General features: G+C 30.7%; 1 protein-coding gene across 2 annotated transcripts; it reads left to right on the top strand.

The window, feature by feature from the left end:
• Positions 1 to 4,644: 4,644 nt before the first annotated feature.
• Positions 4,645 to 25,624, top strand: LOC134714075 (regulator of G-protein signaling 9-binding protein-like). Of its 2 annotated transcripts, XM_063575323.1 has the most exons (8): positions 4,645 to 4,763; positions 6,850 to 7,428; positions 16,016 to 16,182; positions 16,832 to 16,962; positions 18,367 to 18,505; positions 19,903 to 20,000; positions 23,876 to 23,937; positions 25,106 to 25,624. In XM_063575323.1, the coding sequence occupies exons 2-8, from the start codon at positions 7,306 to 7,308 to the stop codon at positions 25,223 to 25,225; spliced, it is 840 nt and encodes a 279-aa protein (XP_063431393.1). In that variant the 5' UTR covers positions 4,645 to 4,763; positions 6,850 to 7,305; the 3' UTR covers positions 25,226 to 25,624. The 2 variants fall into 2 exon arrangements, with proteins under 2 accessions (XP_063431393.1, XP_063431392.1); XM_063575322.1 differs by lacking the exon at positions 4,645 to 4,763 and having other exon boundaries at positions 6,361 to 7,428.
• Positions 25,625 to 26,149: the final 525 nt, after the last annotated feature.

The raw sequence follows: 26,149 nt of genomic DNA, 5'->3' as shown, positions 1-26,149 counted from the left end.
GTTTGCTCTTTCGTCCACTCTTTTTCACATTCCCTGTCTCCATTTTCCATTTTTCTATTAATTTATACTTTTGAAGTCTTGATATTTATTATTATTGTTAAAGTTTAATATGATCTTTAATTTATTGTTTCTGTAAAAGATCAAAAGGAGAAGTTACAACAATTGACACTGATATGAATTACTTTTAGTACGCATTGATTAGCACCTGGGAAATACATTTAAACGTCGTCATTTATACATAAGATCGTACATCTGACATATTTCCGAACAGTAAATATTAGATTATTTTGAGTAATTACAATCATATTCCCAAGTTGAACTTTATTTCATAATATGAACGCATGACATAACTTCAGTTAAAATGATGATGAATACAGGGAAAAAAAACGCCTTTTCCTCAGTGATAATTATATTTTATATCAGAGACTGTAATTTGTTGGGGCTAAATAACTACGATAAACGGTTGCCTTGCACGACGATTGAATGTCATTATTCATTCAACCAAAGTATTGCTCTGGACTCGAAAAACCAATGTGTTTGTTTTGTTTAACAAATCACCAGTTTCATACCTGTCTGTTCCCATGTGTCGTGTCAGCACCTGATCAACTACTTTTATCATTTCTCCAAAATGAAAACATTTTCTTTGCTCATTTAAAGTAAATTCAGTATTCAGACAAGAATACAAAAAAAATAATACAAAACTTTAGCGAAATGTATAAATACCGAGCAACGCCAAAAGGATATTACAAACAATTGGACTGAACCGTAAAGCTTAAATGAATAATAGACAAATAAAAAGAACACCATAACACGTATTTAAGATGAGAAACAATCCCAGTAACTAGAAAATATACTTCAAGAACATCGTGGATTTTTTTTTTTAAAGTTGATATGGAATATTTACTTGCAATCAAGGTCTTGAAGATTTCCGATAAACTTATTTATAAAAAGGCGATATTGCCTTTGACGTATGAATACAATTGAGAATGGAAATCGGGAATGTGTCAGAGAGACAACAACCTCACCAAAGAGCAAACAACAGTCGATAGCCACCAATGGGTCTTCAATACAGTAAGAAACTCCCGCACCCGGAGGCGTACTTCAGCTGGCTCTTAATAAAAAAACGTACATCGGTCCCGTGTCAATTAATGTCCGAAATATACACAAGAAACTCAAATAAAAAATCCTTGTTCATCAACTTTCCGCTCTGACACTAATGACGTTTTATAAAGTCAGAGTAGCAACTGCAAGTCCTTGAATACAGCGTGAGTTGGTAAATGCATATTCAATATGATGTTGGAATATTTCTGATTAGGGCTGGTGATACCCTCGGGGACGAAACGTCCACCAGCAGTGGCATCGACCCAGTGGTGTAAATAGTTATCAAAGGTACCAGGATTCTAATTCAATACGCCAGACGCGCGTTTCGTCTACATAAACTCATCATAAATACCAGGATTAAAAACTTATATTAACGCAAGACGCACGTTTCGTCTACAAAAGACTCATCAGTGACGCTAGAATCAAAACATTAAAAAAGGCTTAATAAAGTACGAAGCTGAAGAGCATTGAGGACCAATAATTCCTAACAGTTTTGCCAAAATACAGCTTAAGTAATCTACTCTTGATGTAGAAATACCTTAGTATTTAAAAAATCTTAGTTTTGTATTAACAGTTATTTTATAATTATGAACATAACAATGATAACTCAAGTCAGCACAGAGTGCTGACTACTGAGCTGGTGATACACTCGGGGAATTAAAACTCTACCAACAGTGGTATCGACCCCTTGGTTGTAAATAAACTCATCATAGATACCAGGATTGAAATTTTACATTTACGCCAGCCGCAGGTTTCGTCTTCAAAAGATTTATCAGTGACGCTCGAATAAAAAAATGCTAAAAAGGACAAATAAAGTACGAAGTTGAAGAGCATTGAGGACCCATAATTCCTAACAGTTTTGCCTAATACAGCTAAGGTTGTATATTCCTGAGGTTGAAAAGCCTTAGTATTTCAAAAATTCATAGTTTTGTATTAACGATTGATTTATAATTACGAACATATCAATGATAACTCAAGTATATACGGCTAAGGTAAGAGACAGTGGGAGCCGTTTCTGTTGATTCTTTAGTTTCTAATTCTGGAGATTGAATTGATACTATCAATTTAGAAAAGTTTGGATAGTTAATGGAAAGAAGATACTAATAAACAATTTATCAAAAATATAATTCCTCACTATTATATAACATACTTTACACTCATACTTACAATTAGTAAATGTGTGCAATTCATAATATTTCATTGTAAAACATTTTCCATCTTTAATCACTCAGTAGTAAATTGAGAAAAGACAATGATCAGCCATAGATTTATTGTCGATATTCTCGGCTCTAGAGCTTTCCATAGCAATCAGTATTCAATTTCACTTTTCATTTTCATAAAAGATTAGAAATTTTTGACCTGATTGAATTTCATCGGATTTATTCATTAATTTAAAATACATGTACATCAGATATAAATAAATGAAAACCTCCATTTGTCCTCATAAATATCAGAAATAAAATTAAAAGTAGGAGAGATGCAGTACAATGCGATGAATACAATTAAAAGTAGGAGAAATGAAGGACTAAGTAATGAGTAAAATAACAGTTAGTAATAAATATACAAGGTCTGTGACAATGTTCGTTTGCTTAGGCTTTTATTATGTTGAGAATTTCAAAGGGCAAACACGACAAATTAGTTTCATTTTATGTTAATTTTTAATTTTTCCAGATTGTTTTTTACCTATTATTTTGTGGTTTCAAGATAATAAGACAAAAAAGACATACAAAAACGAATGATGGTTTTATCTATTATTTTCGAGAGATGTTTAAAGCATAATCTAACTATAGATTACAAAATAAACATGTTATAGTTAATAAATGCCTTTAATACAATGTATAGTTTACGTAATCTGTTGTCTCTTTTCGACCAATATTTTTTGCTTTGATTGCCGACATATAATACTTTTGTTGGACGTATGTGAAAAATATAGTTTTGCTCTGGGTTTCATTTTCAAACCTAACTGTGGTTTGTACATGACCCTTTCCAGCAGGAGATGAAAGAGATCTTTCATATTCAAGTCAGCATTTTTTCCTATTTCTAAAAAGTTTATATGATGACAGACACAATACTTTGTTATATTTCATCTCATAATCATACCGATATCACGTATGTCTTATGATATATTAACATTTTGATCTTGGTATAACGTAGATTTTTTTCATCAAATTAATTTCGTTTCATTATCACTTTTCATCGTGATATTTTATGAGCGACATCACGAATTGCATCAACAAGATTGCGTACCAGTATACAATTAATATCAAATGACTCTTTGCTATCGTTATTTCCATATTTTTATAAATAAATTATAATTTGTAGGAATTGATAGCTGTATTGTATACATGTGTGATATTTGTTTTGCTTTTTGTTCGCCTCAAAAGTTTAGATAAGACGTAAAAAGTCTTATTTGAAATACCATTCAATCCATAACAAACCAAAAAAGCACATATACAAAAACAAAACACAAAAAGGTTAAGGAACAGTGTTTGTATTGTTGTTCTTAAACTTAAAGTCACAGTGAGGCCAATTCTAGTAGTCCACTTGACAATATTTTAAGGATGAAAATATACACGGTTAAATGTAAATCTGAATAAAAGAAGATACAAAGTAAAAGTCAATAAAACAGCAGTCAAACGATAAAAATAACCAAAAATACATATACAAAGGTTGATAATTTGTAGTGCGAGATAAAATCTCATTCACTGCGCATATACATTGAACACATTCGGCAATCCTCGGTAGAATCCGCTATTCTCCTTCTTAGATGAGGGTACGGAATCGGGCGAGTTGAGGCGAATGACATTGAACACAGTCACTCTTTTTCTTAAGTTATAGTTATGTAAATTTCCAGTAAAGACTTGTAAAAGTGTTTATGGCAGACATTTGTTAGATCTGATTAAAATTCTGGATTAATTTTCTATATCATCATTAAATTTCTTGTTGTTGACACAATGCTGAAATATGTAATTTGTCTTGGTTTTTTTTATAGCGTTTGGGTTGCATTCCACATTTTTGACGTATATTTTACATGTTCATATTTTCATCATATTCATAGAACTGATCAAAACCAGGCGTCTGCGACAAAGTTGAAAAAAATACAATTAAAACCAATGGACAGAAAATGAGATACATTAAGACGATTGAAGTCTTTATACTTACACAGCCTCTTATATGAAAAAGAAAATGTAATATGATGGACAATGAGACAACCCTTCGTAAGAGATCAAAATGACACAGAAATTAACAACTATAGTTCATCGTACGGCCTTTAACAATGAGAAACGCCCATCGTATAGTCCGCTCTATAGGTTCTTAAACATTAATTTAAAACCGTTCGCATTTTGTTATAAAAGATAAAATCGAACAATAATAGAAATAACTGCCTTAACAATCTGGAAACCTCTATAAGTATTGCCAATCTGGAAACCTCTATAATTATTGCCGATCTGGAAACGCATGTGATAATTGCTTTATAATGGTATCATATCCCACTCAGTTATTGAAGTTCAAGCATTCTTCAAAAACCTAAATCACTTAGAAGTAAATAATGTAATCAATATTGAATTATTTCTGTAGATCAACGAACCAGAAGGACAAAGACTGACATCTTGTAAAACTTTTATTCAAACGGATTGTATATTCCAGCTGAAAGTTAAAATGTGAGTAATATTATACAATGCTTAATAACTGCAGATGGAAGCACTTGAAGAATAACAAACATCTTTAAAAAGAACTGTGCACATATTCCAGGATTACTATTTAATACGCCAGACATGACAGTTTGTCTACATAAGACTCATCAGTTGCGCTCGATCAAAACAGTTATAAGGTCATATCAATTAGGATATAAAAAATTATAGTGCAAAAAACAATTACCAAAAAAAGGTTGAGCCAAATCAGCTAAAGTCCATCTATACGTGTCTGAGAGTACAACGTAGTATTTGTAGTTAACTAAGAAATACCTTAAACATGTATAGATACCCTGATTTGGGCTTTGATTTGTATACGAGTAGCTATAAGGTGCTCAGCTCTGTTTGTGTGATTATGTGTAGGCTGTCATTGATACAAGTTTTCTTTAAGGATACTACCTAGAAAACGACCGACCGTGCAAGGGCTGAATAGCAAGTCAAGGTCGTTAAAAACTTCCATTTAATGTAGAGAGCGACTGTTTTAAGCGTTTAAGCGACTAGAGAATGACTAATGTTGGATGCTCTATTCAAATACATTTATGTCGACTGATAATCAGTTTTGTAAATCTATGTTAGTAATATTTTTACATGTGTCTCTTGTTTTCCTTAGTTTACATTTTTAGTTATTGGTTGAATATGACAAGAATATAGTTCTAAAATATCTGCGCCTCTTCTTTCAAAGATTATTGTTTCACTGTACCATTATAGAAATGATAACCAAATACAATCATTTGTCTCTTGATTTGGTAATACAATTAAATATAACGTAGTTATGCCAAGTATTTAAAATGTATCTTTTATTGCAAATAAAAACTCATAGATACCTTGATTAAATTTTGTATTTACGCCAGTCGCGCGTTTCGTCTAGATAAGATTCATCAGTGACGCTCGAATCCAAAAAAAAAAAAAAAGGACAAATAAAGTACGAAGTTGAAGAGCATTGAGGATCAAAATTCCAAAAATGTGTTGTCAAATACAGCTTGGGTAATCTATTCAAAAGGTAGAAAAGCCTTAATATATTAAAAGTTTTGTAAACAGTTAATTTATAAATATGACCATATCAATGATAATTCATCCCAGCACAGAAGTGATGACTACTGGGCTGATGATACCCTCGGGAAATTAAAACGCCACCAGCAGTGGCATAGACCCAGTGGTTGTAAATAAACTCATCATAGATACCAGGATTAAATGACACTAATAATATTTGTCTTCAAAGTTAAACGGGCATTTACATTAAAACTGTTGTAGAGATGACCGAGTCTATTAAAACGTTTCGATAAAGTCACATCTTAGTCATTTTGGTGATTTATTTTCTATTTCTTGGCGTAATGTTACATGTAATATCCATTAAGTTAAGAATTCCTTACAGCTGCTCATCAAGCTAATTATACAATAATCTGATACCAATTATGAAAATGAAATTGCGGTAATTAAGTCTAATTGAACGTACTCGCTAAATAGTAGGTACTTGGTTACCATAGTGATTGCACCTGACTGTATTGATCACCAATGAAACATTTTATATTAAAATCATTATTGTAACGAATAAAACTCGCATAATCATACAGGTGAAAACAATTCATAACAGAAAGTAATACACAATTTTTTTCAGCGGAAATCGTCTGCTGCAGAGACAGACGACCCTTCCAAATCGATCAGCACCTGAGATAATTACTGCATGCAAGCATTTTTACATGCGCCTGTTGTCTACAGATCATCCATTGATCATTGCAAGATATAGAATGACAATTTTAATTATGTCGAAATGAACTTTAACATGATATTATGTAGTTTTTGGAATTATTAAACCTTCACTAATTCACAAGAGCTATTTCCGATATAGACGGATAGAAGACAAGTATATTGGAAAACTACTTTTAAGTTTATACTGCTAATCATCAAGTGGCAACAGCAATTAATATTTGAAAAACTGATTTTCCCCAATAATATCGATAACATGGTATTTAAGTAAAGCTTTAAACAATGTTTAGTTACTGAACCTGACAAAAGGTTTACTTGAAACAGTGATACTTATGGGACACTTTATTTGTAGATCTTTCTATAACAGTGGATATGGATACACAAGTCGATACAGCCTGTGAATTCCTTTGGTAATACAGGTGTTCTGTATACATGATGGAAACAAAGATAAGCCGGAGGTATTTTCAATGTGATATTTGATGGAGATAAATCTTCAGTAAATTTTCTGCATTGATTGTTAAACTTGCTTCAAATCAAATATCTCTATTGTACACTAACAACGTTTACCGATTTACTAAAGTTTGATATATTCGAAGATAAAATGAAACTGCATCTTATATTTAAAATTGTTGTTTTTCCATTGGAGAATAATTAGTGATGATATTCTATTGTTTAAAGTGATAAGTTTATGTTAGTTCGAACATTGCACGTCTTATGAAGGAAGTATTTTAGGAACACATAAATCGAACTTCAGATACATTTTGAACATTTACTTATTCTATACCTCTCGTTATGCCCGGGGTAGTGTATGATGAGCTCGCTATCGCGTCTTAACGGCGATTCTCCAACAGTCCAGTTAACATCGTTTTCTCAGGTTAAAACAGCGTTCTCGGAGAAAGTCGACTCAACAACAAAACAGGAATGTGCTAAGGTAGGTTATATGTAATGTAAATGTTTTCTATGATCAATCTATTTGTGTTGAAGAATATTATATATAGCCAAATTTACATTAGTAAAGGCATTATTTATTTATATTTCAATAAAAAAGCAATCAATTGAAACCAAATCAGTAACTGAAATAATATCAGAAAACTAAAACGACTGAAACAACCATTTATCTCGTACCAGGTACTTATCAATTAGATTGTAAACTCGTTATGCATATTTACCCGACGGGATTAATCTTCAAATCAACGGTAAATATCCAATAAAATCGTTCTTTTATAAAGATAGGGAAAATAGATAATTTGGCTTAGTCTTTTTTTAATCATATGAGTAGAGTCGCTTTTTAGAGAGATGGAGATTTCCTCGCTGTGTTGAAGACCCATTGGTGGACATTTTTCCCCTCTTTTTTTGGTTTGTTGTCTCTTTAACACATCATCCATTTTCTTTCTCAATTGTATCTGTTCATTTTGTTTGTTTATCCTCTACAAATCAATTGCAATAAATTTGTTGTCATCGACGATAGTCTCTGTCCATTGAGTTTGTTTGTCCGTTCGTGTGTAATCAAAGTATTTTTCAGACAAACAGCTCTAATTAATCGTCAGTAGTACATGTGCATGATTCCCATAGGAGAGCATGACCTTATCAGTTTTTGTTGTCAAAGAACAGTATAAGGTCATGGTTTAAATATTGTTAACGCAAAGTGGAATTCATAATCACTGCGACGAGATCATGCCCCTTATTTATTTTCATAGAAACCAAGGTTAAAGATTGTCACACTGTCAACCCGATAAGTGATCAACTTAATTTTAGAATACGCCACCACCATGAAAAGTCTACTTATACGGATTTGGGGGTAAAGACATCAGTTTTATTTCCAGAATTAACAAACAACCATTCTTTGGCCTATAATGATTTACTTTTTACTGGTTGTGACTTGGATGGAGAGGTATTTCACTGTCCCTCTTACCACATCTTCTTGTATCTATTCAAATGATATATCGGATCGGAAATGGAATGCTTCGGTTAACGGTGTCAATTTCGCATATGTCACCTTTCTTCTATGCAGACATATATATAAATAAATGTTATTATAGTCAAATTGTTTTATTATCTATAATATTGCTATTACTCAATTTAGTTTGTCTGTTGTGCTGTAAAGTCACAACTAAGAGGATTTAATTGTGTACGAAAAGCTACAAGCTAAACAATTATTTTGATAGAATGAATGAAGGCGATAAATTTTAAATACGTACATAAAGAAAAAAAGAAACATCCATTAAACTTGAAATAATAACGTATGTACCTAATTATCATTTGATATAAGCGACAAGCCATACAGTATCAATTATTACTAACTAATGTTTTTATAACTGTTTGCTTCAATCAAAGTCCAAATTAAGCACCCACAATTATGTTGCATATGTAATTTCATAAGTTGCTGATATAAATAAAGGTTTTAAAGGTGAAAATGTGCCTGAACAAAATCATAATCATAAAACTAGTGTGTTCAATTTGGAGAGGAGTAGACAAAACTAAGACAAGATTACTTTTTTAGGCATTTAACAAAATCTATTCGATCCTCAAAGAATGAATCGCAATTAGAAATTACACATTTGCCCAACAATAGCCATTTCCCGAAATGATTTTGGTAAACATATATACTAGCAACTGTTTTACCTACCGATATATTTTAAAGTCTTTCAATGACCAAACTACTAGCTCATAGATGCTTTAATTATCAAAAGGTTATCACAAAAACTTGTGTATGATAAACAATGTTAATCTTGATTATGTTGGCTGACGACCTATACACAATATATGCTTCTGTCTAGATTTAAAAAATGAAACGAAAACTGCAAATTTCATTACTATGATCAATGCACATGATAGATATCTATGAGTGTAATTAAAGTGTGAACCAATATACATTTAACTTTTGGCATAGTCTGTATATTTGCTGTCTCATTGACGTACATGTATGTTCTCTTCGTCTTCCTATGAGTTTTGAACATCGGTATACTACTGTTGCCTTTATTTATTCATGTTTGCATTAAGAAATCCTACTAACATACAATTCGGATAACTTATTGTTTTATGTTATAACCATGAAATAATTAGCTGTAGTATTAAAGTCGTGTGTTTGAATTTTCCTCTGAGTTCAGTATTTTTGTGATTTTACTTTTTTCCTATACATTGTTGTGATGTTGTCATGATAAGCACGTGCTGTTATGAATGTTACCTTTTATTAAATAATACATTTCAATATTGACATGCCTTGCGATTGCTTTCTTTCAATAAGAAGGACAGATGTGTATGGAACATCCATGCTATGTGATTGTTAGACAGTCAAACAATAGTATACTGTACAAATGTTAATGTTAATACGACTACAAACTTAAGAAGACCATGAATTCTATCATTAATATTTCAAAAAGAAGAAATAAAAATCTTAGCCATGAAGAATAAATGTCCATGAATGCTCAATTTTTTTTCCAGAAATATATATAAAAAACCTTAAGAGAGCAAACTTCAATAGATATAGTCAATTCACAAAGTTTCAGGCTGATTATTTTTAGTGGAACGGACGGACAGACAACTGACTGACGGAGAAACAACGGTTTAACTCCCATAAACTTGCTTATAAAAGTGTTGTTTAACTTACTCTAATTGACGAGGATTGTTTAATTATATTTGACCCTATCGTTAACGTAAAGGTATATCTCATTCGTAAGAATTGTTAAATGTAGTGAAATCATTATAAAATAACAGAAAGTAATCTTCTTTATTATATAAATAAATATCGATTGTCACATAATGTGATAAAAACCAACGGATAAAATAGTTTTAGAGAAGAATAATTGAAAAAATTAACAAATTTTACCTACAACTTCAATTTTAATAAAACAAGGTAGTTGTGCTTAAGGGAGAGGCGAAAGATAAAAGGGGACAATAAAAACTTATAAGCTGAAAATAAACTGGCAACGCCATGGCTAAAAAAAGAAAAGACCAACAAATAACAATATTACAAAAACCACATCTTAAAAAAACCAAATAATAAAGTTATGAATGGTCATGAGTTCAAAGGTCATTAAATTGGTTAATCTGATCAAAATACAAGTCATGTGTTTAAGCTTTGTTTGTAAGTGTAGGCAAAACGTGAACATATAATCTGTGATAGATATTGGTCGGATTAAACTGTTTTAGTATTTGTCAAAAAAGTAATCCACTTTTATTAAGTGCTTCATAGCTCGATAAAGAACAATATTTATTGCATGCAAGAGTTGAATATAAGACGTGCTTTCGCAAAGCATATGCTAAATTTACAGATAAAATCCAATATTTCTAATTGATAAATTACATCTTTATCTATTATATGAATGCAAAAAGAGTGTAAATTATAACCATTTAGTCTTTTTTAAATAAATTTTACCTTTATCATGAAAAAAAATTTGACATACGCATGCGATGGTAAGATTTCTTAGGAAGATGAAAAGCCAGTAACCACTATCTCTTCTGAAACAAAAACTACAAAGACATTTAAGATAATAACTAATCTATATTCTTCGTTTCATCAAAGATATCCATTCTATATTGCATGCTAAACAGAAGTAATTTTTCAGTATTCCCGAGGCGATGACCACCATTTGTTTTCCTTCACTGAAATTATATATTTCTGTTGAGAACAGTGATGAATAACAATGGGGCTCTTTATTGACAATTGTAGTAAACATATTTTAATTAACGTCGGCGTAAGTTACATGGACTAAAGTTTTTTTCGAAAATATATTTCTCCTGTCAGTTTACTGACATTTTACTTAAAATATTGAATGAAACTGAAATTAGATTTGTCTTTTTTGTTACCATAGTAATTTGTAATTTACTTACTTCATTTCAAGCTTGCGGGAAGCGTAGAATGATAATATCAGGTTCAAATGCTAAATTGAAGACATATTAGTTAATATTATTGTTATTGTTAGACTATGTAATAGTCAGGAAAAAAATATAGACATAGAATAACAACTTTCCTATAACAGATACCTGAATCCATTAAATTAGATTGTAATAATATCATTTTGGAATTCCCTTTCCCCCAGGAGTATCCATATACATAATGACAGCCATATTTATCATATTTCATTTAATCATAATTATTATTATCATTTCTATTATTATTAGTAGCAAAATAATTATTAATATTATTGTAGTCATAAAAACAATTGAAATCCACAGTGGGAGATAACAACTCAAAATATAATATTAAAAATCTTCTACTGAAACGGTGGCATATAGCCTTTTCTAAATGTCTTTATTTTGGTTATTCATTTTATCCTTAAAAGGGTTAGTTTATGATTTACCAGAATTATTTAAGATATTTCCTTGATACAAAATAAAATATCGGCAAATGTAAATTTAAGTAGGTAGCTGTAAGGTAAAAAAAGAGTTCAGTCGTTACAAGGCATGACTGTCTAAATGCTGGAGACACTTGAAGTCGTTTTGTGTTTGTTTTGTTAATCAATTTTGGAGAAAAAGTGTGACAAAAACATGTGTTACATGAACATGAACAAACTGACGGACGAACTGTCGGACGAACAGACAATATATGAATGCCATAATAACCTCTTTCTAAAGGGGATTACCGAGATAACGAGCTTCTGTCCTTTCTTAGAAGTTGTCCTCACTCTGATGATGAATGAATTTAGAATATTTTTACTGTGACTAAGTAAACATCATTACGTTTTAGACAAACTACTCTAGCCCTTTCACTACACTCTTTTATTTTTATTATTTTTTTATTTGAAAATTAAAATTGAAAATAGAGATTGGGGGCTTCTTACTGTTAGACTATAGAAGAACCCATTTCAATCTATTACTATGCGACTATTAAAACTCTGATTATTGATTTATGATGTTGATCCCAAGATATATAAACCAGTAGGTCATATTTATTAATAGTTTTAACAAACTCAATGTTTGACAACATTGAATCATTCTGCATTTTCCTTGTATATTATTGGAATTTATATCTGTACATTTTTGTATTTTTCCTTTATTCCTTTCCTGGTAAAATACAATTTTAAATAGACGAATGTATTCAGGATAATATTAAATCTGTAAAAAAGCTACTCCCATTTAATCAGCATGTACGACAGACTTTAATTAACGTCACTATAGGGAAATTAATATTTACAATTTACTTACGTATTGAAACCTAAACGAGAAAACGGACCAACGCCTTCATCTTTAGTTACCACTATTACAACTTTGTTTTATAGTTCTATAGTGCCTACTACTACAACCAGGGCATGAGAACTATAGGTGTTCTATCTTTCCGTCATATCGGCAAAAAGCAACTTAATTCATATGTTTTTTTTCTTTCTGTTATAGCTAGAGATAACGACAAATATGTCATGTAAGCAATTGTCAAAGGCCATTTTATCTTAAGTTAAACAGTCTATTTTGCGTCCTAAATAAACATTTGAAATCTCCCTTACAAATACAAAACAGAAAGATGTATGTCAACTTAACGCAACAAACAATAAACATTTGGCTATACACTATGTCAGGTCCAATTCGTCATGTGTATAAAAAAAAAGAAGAAACAAATTCTTGGATACTATCTAAGATATGTCATCAACAACAGATAATCCCCCAACCTCATACAAAACTAGTTCTTTGATACAACTCAAGTCAACCGCTGAGTATCTTCTTGACTCGATCAAGGTCATAAACCGTATCCGTTGTCGCTGTATGCAGGGAAAAACTGATAAATCACTTCAACGCACAGGAAAAACACTACTTGATATAGCGGAGTATGCTCTTCAAGTTAGTTATGCCAATTTGCGTCAACCGAATTGTCAGTTTGCTATTATACTTTGTTTTGCGTTTTTAAAAGCTTGTATGCGAATACGTTTGTCAGTTAAGCAAAATAAAACATATTGTAAGGTAATACTTTGGCTCCAGAAATTCTAAATCAAGAAAATATAATTAAAGAACCAAAACGTTTCCTGCAGAAGTTAAAAACGATATTAGTCTCTCGATAACAGTATAAAATATTTTTTTAAATTTGACTTAATGTTTTTTTTAAATTTTTCAAATTCTTGCATTTAAAACAAACACTGCTATACCGGTAACATTTCAATATTTGTTTTCCACATTGTTAAATATTTTCAACTTTAATTTACTGTGATTTCTTTATTTGACTAGGCTGTGGCTCATCTAGGTGAAAAATCAGATTTACGTAGACTTTGAATTAATTTGTTAAGATTTTTTACATGTTTATGATATTATATTGACATTATATCTGACATTATTCTTAACATTAAATTAGGGATTACATCTGATAGTATTCCTAGCCGTGATGATGTCAATATTTAAATTCATACGTGTGTTTCTATGTATAACGTGGTATGACTTTCTGGAAACATCATTAATTAATTAATAATTATATATATGATGTTACGATATAGATTTTATTTATGTAATGGTATTATAAGAAAAACATGTTGGGCTTTTGCTATGACATATATCACATACTAATATAAGCTGTCACTTGTATCTTTTGGGTCTAAAACTTGAACTATTTTGTTGTTGATTTTTTTGAATTTATCAAAAACGTGTTTTTGTACAACCGTTAAAAAAGGATAAAAATTATAGAAAAACTTGTGTTTTAACGAAATGACATTCTATATGACAATAAAGAACATCAGCAGTCGTAATAGAATGGTTACAGTTGGAATGTTATTTGTTTTATGCTCTGTGTTTTTTAAATGGTTTTGCGTCTGTTGTCTGTCAGATATTGTTTTACATGTAAAGTTGGCTAGGCGAAACATTAATAATAATGAATTCTAAACTTCATTTCAACGCTGTAATCAATTAATCGGGATTTTAAGTACAGTGCTTGTAAAATGTAAATTATGCGCACTAAGAATAGGAAATTGAAATAAGATCTAACCATCTAAGATAAAAGAAAATGTGTACTAAGTTTCAAGTAGATTGGACACTAACTTCATCAAAAACTACCTTGACCAAAAACTTGAACCTGAAACTCGCACTTTCATCTTCAATGTTCAGTAGACCGCGAATTTGGGGTCAAAAGTCAAATATGGCTTTAACATAAGAAATATTATATCATAAGGAACATGTTTCCTAAATTTCAAATTGATTGAACTTCAGCTTCATCAAAAACTACCTTGACCAAAAAATTTAACCTGAAGCGGGAGAGACGGACGAACGGACGAATAGATGAACGGTACGTCAAACGAACGGACGGACAGACGAACCAACAGACGGACACACAGACCAGAAAACATAATACCCCTCTACTATCGTAGGTGTATCGTAGGTGGGGTATAAAAATCTGAAATAATCCATTGACATAAGTAATTATATTTGCAGACAGTCCGAAAATCTTAGACTTGCTGTTATTTCAATTTCAACTTACTCGAACAATAAGATTAAGTCATAACCGAATAAACTTCAAAAATGAAAATAAAAAAATAATTTTACTTGTTCTTTTATCTGAGATAAACTGAAATAATATATACAGTTGTTGCTTCTAAACTTTCCTTTGCAATGTTAATTTTATGAATGGCACATGTTCCGGGGGATGCTATTGATTAAAAGCTGAACGCAGTTATCATCTAAATACTGTTAATGAATAAAATAAGAATAAAACGGCATTATCCTGTACGATTCAATCTTAAGTACGAAGGAGAATAGCGTATAACAAGTTTATTGTCGTAAAATAAGTTCATATGATATTGTTGATATTGTTGTGCCATAAAGTTTAGTACGTTTAGTACTTTCTGCTGACTGTACAACATTCGAATCGTCGAAAACAAACGGGGGTTAACTATTTAGTTTTGAGAGAAATTTTAGATTATTTACTTTGATCTGAACATCAATTTCCCAGTTCAAGGTCTGTTTCAGATAATATATTTACTCAAATCTGATTGTTGAAGAACAGCAGAAGTTATCAAAGGGATATGTCCACATTCATAATTCAAAATAAAAAAAAATCAACAACAACAAAAACGACAAAAACACAAACATAACACTAAAATGCAAACTTTTTACAGAACCTAATAAAAACCAGGGATGATTACATGTGCTAAGGAAAGGTAAGCAGATCAGGCGTCACATATGGCACCGTTGTGTTGCTCATCTAAGAACATATTCTGTGATAAGTCAGTGATGTCAACGCCTCGCAAAAGAGGGCATGATTGTTGTTACGACAATTAGAACATATCCTTCGTTATCTGTAACACATGATATTCTATGATAACGGGCAACAGCGAAGGAAAAAATAAAGCTTTAAAATCTCACTTATTGAACAGATACTCCAGGTTTCTGTGTTGATTGTTTATCAAATACATAATCGGTAAACTGAGGCACCAAAACACGGATGGTTATAAGAAGCCAAAGTGTTTGATCATTTTTAATTTCATTGCCAATATATTCACCAAAACTTGTCTGATATGAATCAGTCATATTGTAAACAATGATAACATTAGTAGCAACATTAATATTCAATAGTTATTATAATAATGATGATAGTTTTATTTTGTTTTTAGTATGTAGCTGAGCTTAACCACCTAACTGCTGTTTACTGTACACATGTTGTGTGTTTAGGAGGATCTCAGGACTCCGATGATTTGAGGGAGGAGTTAAAAAGGATGCGAATACAGGCAATCGAGCTTGCTCGTACCAATCGTTTGAAACTTGTACCAACCCTCAGAAAGTGAGTGAATTGTTAAAATTAGATGGGAAAATGAAATGATAGCATGAATGTAAATCTGTTTTTTTTTAATATGTAGCTACATGAACGGTTTTACAAAATAAGACATGTGACTGAGGGTGTTGCAACACAGGTTTTTATAATGTTATATAATTATAAATTTATAATCTATCGACTTATTATTATCCTTTCTTAAGGTTAAACTTCGGGGAAAATGAACATGTCTATAGTTAACCAAATGCATTAATAAAGGCAACAGAAGTATACCTGTGTACAAAAATCATAAATTGATTGAGAGAAACCAAATCCGGGTTACAAACCAAAATAGAGGGAAACATATCAACTATAAAAAAGAAAACAAAGAAACAACAGGGACACTGAAGTGCAACAAAAACAAAACGCCATTCCTCTCCACATCCCTGTCCTTATTTATTTGACTGTAACCTCTCCAAGAAGTACCTGATTTTCAGTATCACTACTTTTAAAACTTTTTCCTAATATGTAACTTTTCCTGCACAGAAAAAAATGAAATATATATGGTCACACATGCGTTATTTCCAAAACTTTGTTTTATTTTATAAATTCTTAGTACGTTTTCTTGTAAATTCTTAATGTATTTGAAAAGTAATTTTTTGTGGTGTTTTTTTTCTAGTAAACTCTTGTGTCCAGAGGATGTGAAAGACTTAGAAAAGATATATAATATGTTCTCAGCCTGTCTGGAATATTTTGAAATTCAGCTATTAAAAACTTTATTTGTTCAAAGAGAGTTTCCTCTGCACTCAGGTAATTAAAAACTAACATTAGGGTTGCTTTCACTGACGTTAATTTACAAAAAAGAAGAACTTATCAACACGGAATGTGGGCATATGCATTCAGAAGAATAAAGTTTTATTTTTATGCACATATAAATCGTTATAAACTGCTCGCTAGCTTGCCGGATAATGCTTAAAATGCTAAAAAAAAACCCAACAGAACACAATAATCCAATGTAACGTTTTCCTAGTTTCTTAATTCTGCGGTTTTTTTTTAAAGAAGAACATTGGTATATATATGTTAGTACCCCTTTGAATCGCCAAAGGAAAACACATAAAAAAATTTATGAAAAACATAATATGATGATTAAGTTTTTAGTAACTAAAAATAACTCAATGACAATTGAATGAATACGGATGCTAGGAATAGTGAACATTCCTTCTCAAAAAGTTACATCATGATAACTGCAAATCTTCTCACAATTATGCGTGAGTAAATGCCGAAGACAAACGGAACACAGTTATAGGTTGCATTTCTGTAAATATTGACAATGCAATTTCCCATAGGTACTCCTTTAATGGCTAAAACTGTACCACTTTTACTATAAAGTTTTCAAATTTTTTATTTTTTATTTTTTTTTAAATTAATCGAAGTTTTATTGCACTTTTGCTGTTAACAATTTACTCAATCTACAGCTTCAATTAAGTATCCCTTAAATTAGTCATTGAATATTTAGGGAAAAATATTCAATAAGTATATCTATAAAGTAAGTTGCATTTATTACATACATAATAGTCATAATAGCAGTTCTACAGAGTATAATTTCATACCGGAATACGGTACGTTTCTTAACCTAAACTGTATATGATTTATTTATTGAAGCTTCACTGAACCGTAAAATTGATGATGATCCTTGATACTGACAGCATGACTTTCCAGCTACGTTTTCTAAAAAATCTCATCCTAGAATTAAAAGTTCATATGCACCACAATTTTTTTCAAAGGTCAAAATATAGGGCTGTGCGGCATATTTTCAACGTTTATATGCCCTGAACTTCTCACAGTTTAACTAACACTAATTTTCTTAACTACCCCTACCTCGAATGAAGGTTACCACAGATTTCAATGTAAACAATATGCACATTTTTATTTACTGGTAACATTCCCAAGTTATGTCTCTGTGAAATAGAACACAGAGAGCATAACTGGGAACCAGTACGTAAGCAAAATTAATTTTCTATGAATATTCAAGATCTTCCCAAAAGAGGCGCGTTTTGAGAAACATCTGTATTAACAAAGTGCAACCTATAGACACACATACTCAACTATGTAAGTTGTTCATGATCTATTCAAACTAACTTCAACAAATTATCAGTAGCGACATAGATATTATGTTAAATCTAATTAAATAAAGTCATAACATTGTATTTTCAGATGTCAAAATACTTATAAATACTGGATGGGCCGAACCTTTTAGTATATGCAAGAAACACACCGTAACCTTGGAAAGTTTAGATAATACTCAATGTGAAAAGAAACTAGCCGAAACAGAGGAAATCAAAATATTAGAAAAGTAGGTCGCAATGTTTATTTAGTAACCTCCTTTGTTTTTGTTCGATACTAACTACATTAAACGAGTTTGATCATCAAACTGTAAAACTGAAAAGACAGATGAAATATATTGGTCATCGAGAAATGGGTAAATCTAAGTTTAAATTGATTTTGTGTTTCGAGATTAAAACCTACTGAAATGTATTTCTTATTACTTCATTGTCAACTTCGGGACATATAATTGGTGGATATGGCATAATAATCTAAAAAGCTCAGGTGTACTAAACAATTGCAAAACTTCGATTTATATTTCATTGCTAGTGTGTGCAACATCATTATAACCTATCTGTATTTCTAGCATCTGGCAATACAGAGAGCCAACTCTTTTGAGTAAGACATAGAACAGAATAATAACGACTTGACGTATCTATCGATCAACTTTATGATATTGTCTTTCCTTTTAGTTCAAAGCTTTTATTAAGAGGACTCTACAAACACAATATTTTAGCATGTGCAATATTTATTGGATTTTGTGTCTAATTTGAAAGTTTTTATTATATATAAGTATGGTTTTATTGGAAATTCGATCCGTATTTAAACAAATTAGTTTGTGAACATTTATTCTAATTCTCATATTCTATGTATCGGTCGAACGTAATGTAAAGTTTATAGACGTCAAGCAAATGCACTTTGATTTAGAATGCAACATGTTTGACTAAAACTTGGCAAAATAAATTCCCACTATTGTTTATGAGAGTTAATTAGTATTCAAAAATACAAAAATGACAAGGAACGACAAAACAGCTTTAAATTATCGGGTAAAATAACAATTTTTTACGTCAAAAATATTGATCGGAATATTTAACAAGACATATAAATTGACTCAAAACAGCAGGGTGTTCTATGAAATAATAAAACTTTATGACATTACTTTTTTTCTGCCGGTTTATTCAACACAGATTGATTTTATTGACACGCGTGTTGCGAGTTGAAAGTTACAATGTATTGTTCAGAGAACGAAGTACTTAAGATTAAAATTGGAAGAAAAACTTTAGTTTCATGATATGTGAATAATTTTGCAATATATATCAGTGAATAATTCAAAAGTTCTTATAGAACCAAAGAAAATATCTAAATAGGGCGTTGCATGGTCAAACAAATTATCAATGCAGGTTAACAATGGCAGATTTTAAAATTCAAACATGGAAGTGTCATAATTTTCAATCTATAGAACACATAAACATTTTGATTACAAATCAACCAAAAACTTGTAAAATCACAACTTTTAAAATGTCTTGAACATTTGCAGGAGTACATTGATTTTTCAATAAAAGTTATATTTATGAAAACACAATTATTATGAAACTTTTAACTAGATATAAATGCATTCCTAAAAGCAATTCTGTTGAATGTTTTCAGAGATATAAGTGATTTACAAGAACTTCTATACAATATAAATAATCTTATTGCCGTCCAACCTTGGGAGGTAGACCCGGATGTCGGAACAGGTGCGACAGGTAAGTCCTTCAGATACATTGTATGTGTTGTGTACAAGTTATCATTTTGTATAATTTGTATTTTGACTTTGTACAAATTATAATTTATAATTTGTACAAAATGTGCTTGTACAAATTACAATTTGTACAAAATTTGACCAAAATTCACTTATAACTTGTACAACAGTTTGAAATATGATTTTTTGTGAAAAATGCATTATTTCACACGATAGAATAGTAATTAACTGACCACACATTAAACCTTGTTAACAAAATACACCGTTTTTACACAGCTACAAAAGGCAGATTGATTATTCGAAATTTTTGTGAGAAAAAAAAGAAAACAAATATGATTTTTTTCAAATTTTTAATACATAAAATACTTTTTCTTAAACAAATATCATTCAATAGTACTGCTTGATTAGTTCTTTTCGTTATTTGGAGGTGTTTTTTTTTTATTCAGAAACTTTCCAAAAACGATTATTTTTGTAAAAATTGCGGATAATTTGGATCGTGAAAAGGATCTCGAAACATTTGTTGCCACTTATTTGTTAATTCAAAAAGTCCATAGAAATATGTCAAATCTTTCTTTAAACAAGTCATGATTTATATTTGAAACTGGTACATCAAAAGATTGGATTTACGTGACTTATTCCCCTTCACTTTTGTTTGTGAAAAGTTTGATGGTTCAATACCATTGGGGCTGGTGATTTTATAATACTACAACAACTAGTTTTCTTGTAAAAATAAAAGTCCCTCTGTCTGTTCTGCATAAGTTTTATGTTGTTTTTAAAGTAAAGAGTACCTCAACTGATTTTCGTTAAGTTTAATGCACAGTCATAGAAATTTATAAAACAAAGATCCTTGTTGGAAAAAAAACGTTCATAAAAAAACGACAGAAAAACAACTGATATACTCCTGACTTTAGCATATTCATATTCCTAACCAAATGGTAGGTTTATTCTCGCTTTCTTTCTGGGATATTTATTTGTCTAAAAGTTTAACTGAAGCAGTGAAATACACAAGTTTATTCACAGCAACGGTTCCTGCGCTTTACTGTTTGCTATATGTAAAACTGGTCGTCATCGATTTGAGAGTAAAAAAATGTTGGGCAATACCCGATTCCATAAATAACTAGATCACCTGCTCAAATGTAACTTAGGTGTACTGTGTGGTCATTTAATAGTTATTCAATGATGTGTATCAAGGTTGTTTTCACGATATAGAAGTCATCACATGTCTTGTAATTTCAAAAACCTCACTTAATATTTTGTAAAGTTAAAAAGCAAGCAAATAACAGTAGCAGAAGGGCAAAATAAAACATATTTTGATAATATCAGTGAGGATTGGTATAGAACAAAATTCCACGACCTGAACGCTTTTCTCGGCAAAAAAAAAAAGAAGAAAATTCATAAAAATACTGAACTCCCAGGAAATTCAAAACGGAAAGTCCATTACCAAATGGCAAATCAAAAGAGCGGATAACAACCATGGACGGATCCAGAAATTCAGATTAGGCGGGCGCAAATTTTTATATTGTTCAAGTTAAATTTATTAAGATATTCTTCTAAAGGGGTGCAATGTAGGTATTTCGAACTATTGCGAGATCAAATTAGCGAGAAATAAAAGTTTTAAGCAAAAAAAACACCGCATTAATCCACCCCGACAACAATCCACAATCACTAGTGACTGACTGACTGATGGACGGACAGGGTAAAACAATATGTTCCTGTTCCGCGAAGAACCTTCGAGTAATGATGGCAAGGTCTCCTACAAATTAGAAAAATCTACAACAATCTCCTAACACCCCTAACAAACGCACAAAGACTAAGAGATTCATATTGCATATATGAGTTTATAAAGCTACAGTTATAAAGCTGCAGCCAAGAGCAGAAGCTGAAGACCATTCAAACATTTTATTTTGGTTCTGTGTTCCTATGCAAACTAATCTACAATCAAGACACCAGCACTTACAAATATGTAACAAAGACGTACAAATTGCATATAATTAACTTGTACGTATTCTCAGGACATGTTGTATTCAACGAACTGTGTTTCTAGAGACGTCTTTTGATTTCAATCATAAATTTCGCGCATTTGATAAATTTATCAGACATGTATAAATATATTTTTTTCAACAAATAATAAACACAAAATATTAATTTTTCAACAAATGATAAGCACAAAATATGAATTCTTCAGCAAATAATAAACAAAAAATATAATTTCTACCACAAATAATAAACACAAAATATAATTTCTTCAACAAATCAAAAACTCAAAATTTAAGTTTTTCAACAAGTAAAATACACAAAATATTAATGACAAAAACAAGGGTAGGAACTGGAACTTATGTTTAACAAAACGATTCAGAATTTTATGTTCAAACAAATTCATAACTGTTAGTATGAAAAACAACACAGCAAGTATCGTTTACTCAACATAGATATAGGAAGATGTGGTGTGAGTGCCAATGAGACAACTCTCCATCCAAATAACAATTTAAAAAGTAAACCATTATAGGTTAAAATTATTTATCAGCACAAATCATAAACAAAATGTACTAAATGGAGTGTTTACTCGGTAGATCTTATTAGTATCTTATACTACTATTTATTTTCACATTAGCCTTTTGTTTGTTTGTGTTTTTCTCCCTCTAAACACTTTGTCAACATAAAGGCACTATAAACAACTGTCATACAAGTGAGAGGTTTAGCTATCTATAAAACCAGGGTTAAAAAGTAAAATCACAAAAATACTGAACTCAGAGGAAAATCAATTTGGAAAGTCCATAATCACAAAATCAAAAAACAAAACGCATCAAAAACGAATGGACAAGAACTGTCATATTCCTGACTTGGTACAGGCATTTTCAAATGTAGAAAATGGTGGATTAAACCTGGTTCTATAGCGCTAACCCTCTCACTTTAATAACAGTCTCATCAAATTCCGCTACATTTACATTATGCGTTAAATAAACAGTCACAATTAATAAAATAGTCAAAATATGGGTACATCAGTCATCATCGTATAACAAATTTAAAAGGAACAATTTAACAGGACACAAAAAACATCTACTATCTACGAACACATGGATTGATTTGAGTGGCTGACGTCAGAAAAATTATATACGTCACATAAATTTGTCGTTCAATGTGCATACAAACAATTTTAAAATTTACATAGGCAATGTACGCATACCGGGTAAAAAAATCAAAAGTATGTAAGAATCTATTACAGAAATAGACCGAGATTCAAACTAGTCCAAAAGTTATACATAGAATTTATGTGAATCCAAAAATTGTTAATTCCACTACGCCATTGATTGATTTTGACGTTTGTGGTTCAACGTATATAGTAATTCATAATAAAAAATATTATATGATAATGACATATTATAGACAAATATCATACTGACGGGATCTTTTAAAGTACAGAGTCACGTTATAAGCACAAAAGAAATACAAAGAGTCACATATACAAAACAAATCACCAAAAAATGAAAGCCAATACAAACACATTGACGAGATGTATAAGTACCGAGCCACGTCAAACGGATATCACATAAACCCATTCAACAGTAAAAGTAATCTTAATAATAGAACAAAAACAAATAAAAGAACAATAAAACATGTTGATAAGATGATACACAACATCAGTACGCAGAATCTATACATCAAGACCATCGTGTATTATTTGAGAAGTTGATACGGAATATTTATCAACAAGGTCTTGGTACCTTCCGATGAACTTTTTTAGAAAAAGGACGAGACGTTCTTTGACATACCCCTGGTATGTCCGTTTTATTTGGAAAATGTCTGCAAAGTCAGTAATATGACAGCTGTCATAATAACTCCAAATCTATTTTCTATATTTATGTATTTTCTTTTGAATAGAGTGCAGCAATTCTGACAACTCATCCGATACCTCATCTACATCCTCATTGAATGTTCAACGAGTAAGTATTGATAATTAAAGTCATTTAAATTGTTATTCCAAAAAAGGTATAAGGAAAAACATCTACAATCAATATTTGAATACAATGGACATATTTCATTTACATAATTAGTCAGACATATTTAATAATTTAAAGCTTCGAAATGATGTGATATATCTGAAAATGAGCTTGACGACAGAACTCAGTTTCAAAGTTTTCATAAAAGTCATCTGTTTTATACAATTCAAAATGACAAAATCGTATAAAAAACAACATTGCAATGACGTCTAAATTATAAAGGTCAAATGTTTGATATCAAATTAGTAATAATTAACAAGAATTATCTATATATATAACAGTAGAAGGGTGTAAGTTATGATAATAATAACTAAATGAATCAGGTTATCGTGTGTAATGTATTACCATTCTAATAATGGAAAATATTGAAAGAAATCAAAGTCCTGAAGTACTAAAAATCGGATGACTGCAGGTTCTGGTGAATGCTCACTGGCATTTGAATAAAATAATATCTCTCTAGCTGGAAGCTTGGTTAATGTGCATAGATGTATTTTTTGTTTGTTCTGAGACAAGTTCCTGGGTAGATGATGAATAAAATAAAGGAAATTCAACCAAACCGTAATAGTTATTATATTGTAGTGATGTATTATCAATTGTTATCAGTATAATCTTGTTATATATTATATTAATATTTGTATAACAGTTATAAAGGTTATAGCAGATCATCTTATACCTCTACAGGCAAATTACTACCATATATACGATCATTCTAATGATAGAGAAATGCAGAGATATCAAAATATGTGGTATGAGTGCCAATGAGACAAATCTCCATTCAAGTCACAATTATTAAAAAAACAACATTATAGGTCATAGTTCGGCCATCACTACGGAGCCTTGGACCACACCGAATAGATTAGCAAGTTACAAAGGGCCCAAAAAATGCTTAGTGTAAAACCATTCAAAAAAAAAAGAACTGTCTTATCTATATGCAAAATGACTAACACTTTTGAACCATATCAACAAATGTTCCTATAATAAAAGTGGAAGTAGCTACCGATTTTCAAAACTAAGTACTTTTATCATGCAAGAAAGTGTTTTGATATAAAAAATGAATATTTGTATTTTAAATAATGTTTTGACATAACTCATGACTGTATTTCTCTTTCAGGGTATAAGACAAGGATATAAAAGGAAAAGATGTGTGATCATTATAACTGTGTCTTGTATTCTTTTGATATCTGTTGTTATAACAACGATAGTATTATTACAAGAATCGCCCTTCAGCTGATGTTGAATGCATATTATATCGTGTTTTACTGTTAATGACATGCGGTACTACTATTACCAAGAAATGACGAATTTGATTAAATTTTAGACTTAAGAGTTTAATATTTCATCAGATGTTCATCATTATCAATTCAGTTTGTCAGCTATACCTTTCATGATAATATAAAGTGCAATTGCATATTATTCTTGTAATTAATAGTTCGGTCATCTTGTTCAAACTCAATTACATTAAAAATATTAATGCATTATAACCTTAATAGTATTTTAAATTATTGCATTGCATTTGCCCTTATAGTCATATTTTGATTGATTATTCTGTACCTGGACAGCTTATCAATATAAAAGGAGAAAAAGATGAACGAATAAACTATAATACAATGGTAAAAACCGTATGTCAAATTGTTTTTATTTATTTCAAATAAAATATAGAAAAATCTACAATCTTGCTATTTTGGTGGGGTTCGTGTTGTTTATTCTTTAGTTTTCTATGTTGTGTCGTGTGTACTATTGTTTGTCTTTTTCATTTTTAGCCATGGCGTTGTCAGTTTGTTTTAGATTTATGAGTTTGACTGTCCCTTTGGTATCTTTCGTCCCTCTTTTAATGTTGTATGTGTGCTAATATTTTTTCATTTAGCTCTTGGTGTGGTTTGGTGTTTATACATCCCTGGCTTTCAATTGATTTCGTTTGGGGTTTCCTGGTGAAGAGTATTTTAGAAAAGCGCATTGAGCGCATTTGATCCATATAGTGTTAATTTCATTTTCATAATCGCTTGGTATCGTATCATAAACTGAAGTCCAAATATCCTATTTTTTTTTTGAAAAGGGCAATTTTCCAAAATTAATTAACTCCTTAGTTACTTAAAATTTCAAGAAAATTCCCTGAAATATGCCTAGATAAAATATTCCGTGAGGTAGTACTTCGCCT

Source organism: Mytilus trossulus, chromosome 4, assembly GCF_036588685.1.
Source record: "Mytilus trossulus isolate FHL-02 chromosome 4, PNRI_Mtr1.1.1.hap1, whole genome shotgun sequence".
Lineage (NCBI taxonomy): Eukaryota > Metazoa > Mollusca > Bivalvia > Mytilida > Mytilidae > Mytilus > Mytilus trossulus.
Note: the sequence above shows the minus strand (reverse complement) of the source record. Positions and strands in the feature narration are given on the sequence as shown.

Bases quoted from the DNA above. Each gene is read 5' to 3' on its own strand.
- LOC134714075 (XM_063575323.1), top strand. From the start codon at position 7,306: ATGATGAGCTCGCTATCGCGTCTTAACGGCGATTCTCCAACAGTCCAG. The intron at 18,506-19,902 runs GTAGGTCGCAAT...GAATGTTTTCAG, and splicing joins GAAATCAAAATATTAGAAAA to AGATATAAGTGATTTACAAG. The intron at 20,001-23,875 runs GTAAGTCCTTCA...TCTTTTGAATAG, and splicing joins TGTCGGAACAGGTGCGACAG to AGTGCAGCAATTCTGACAAC.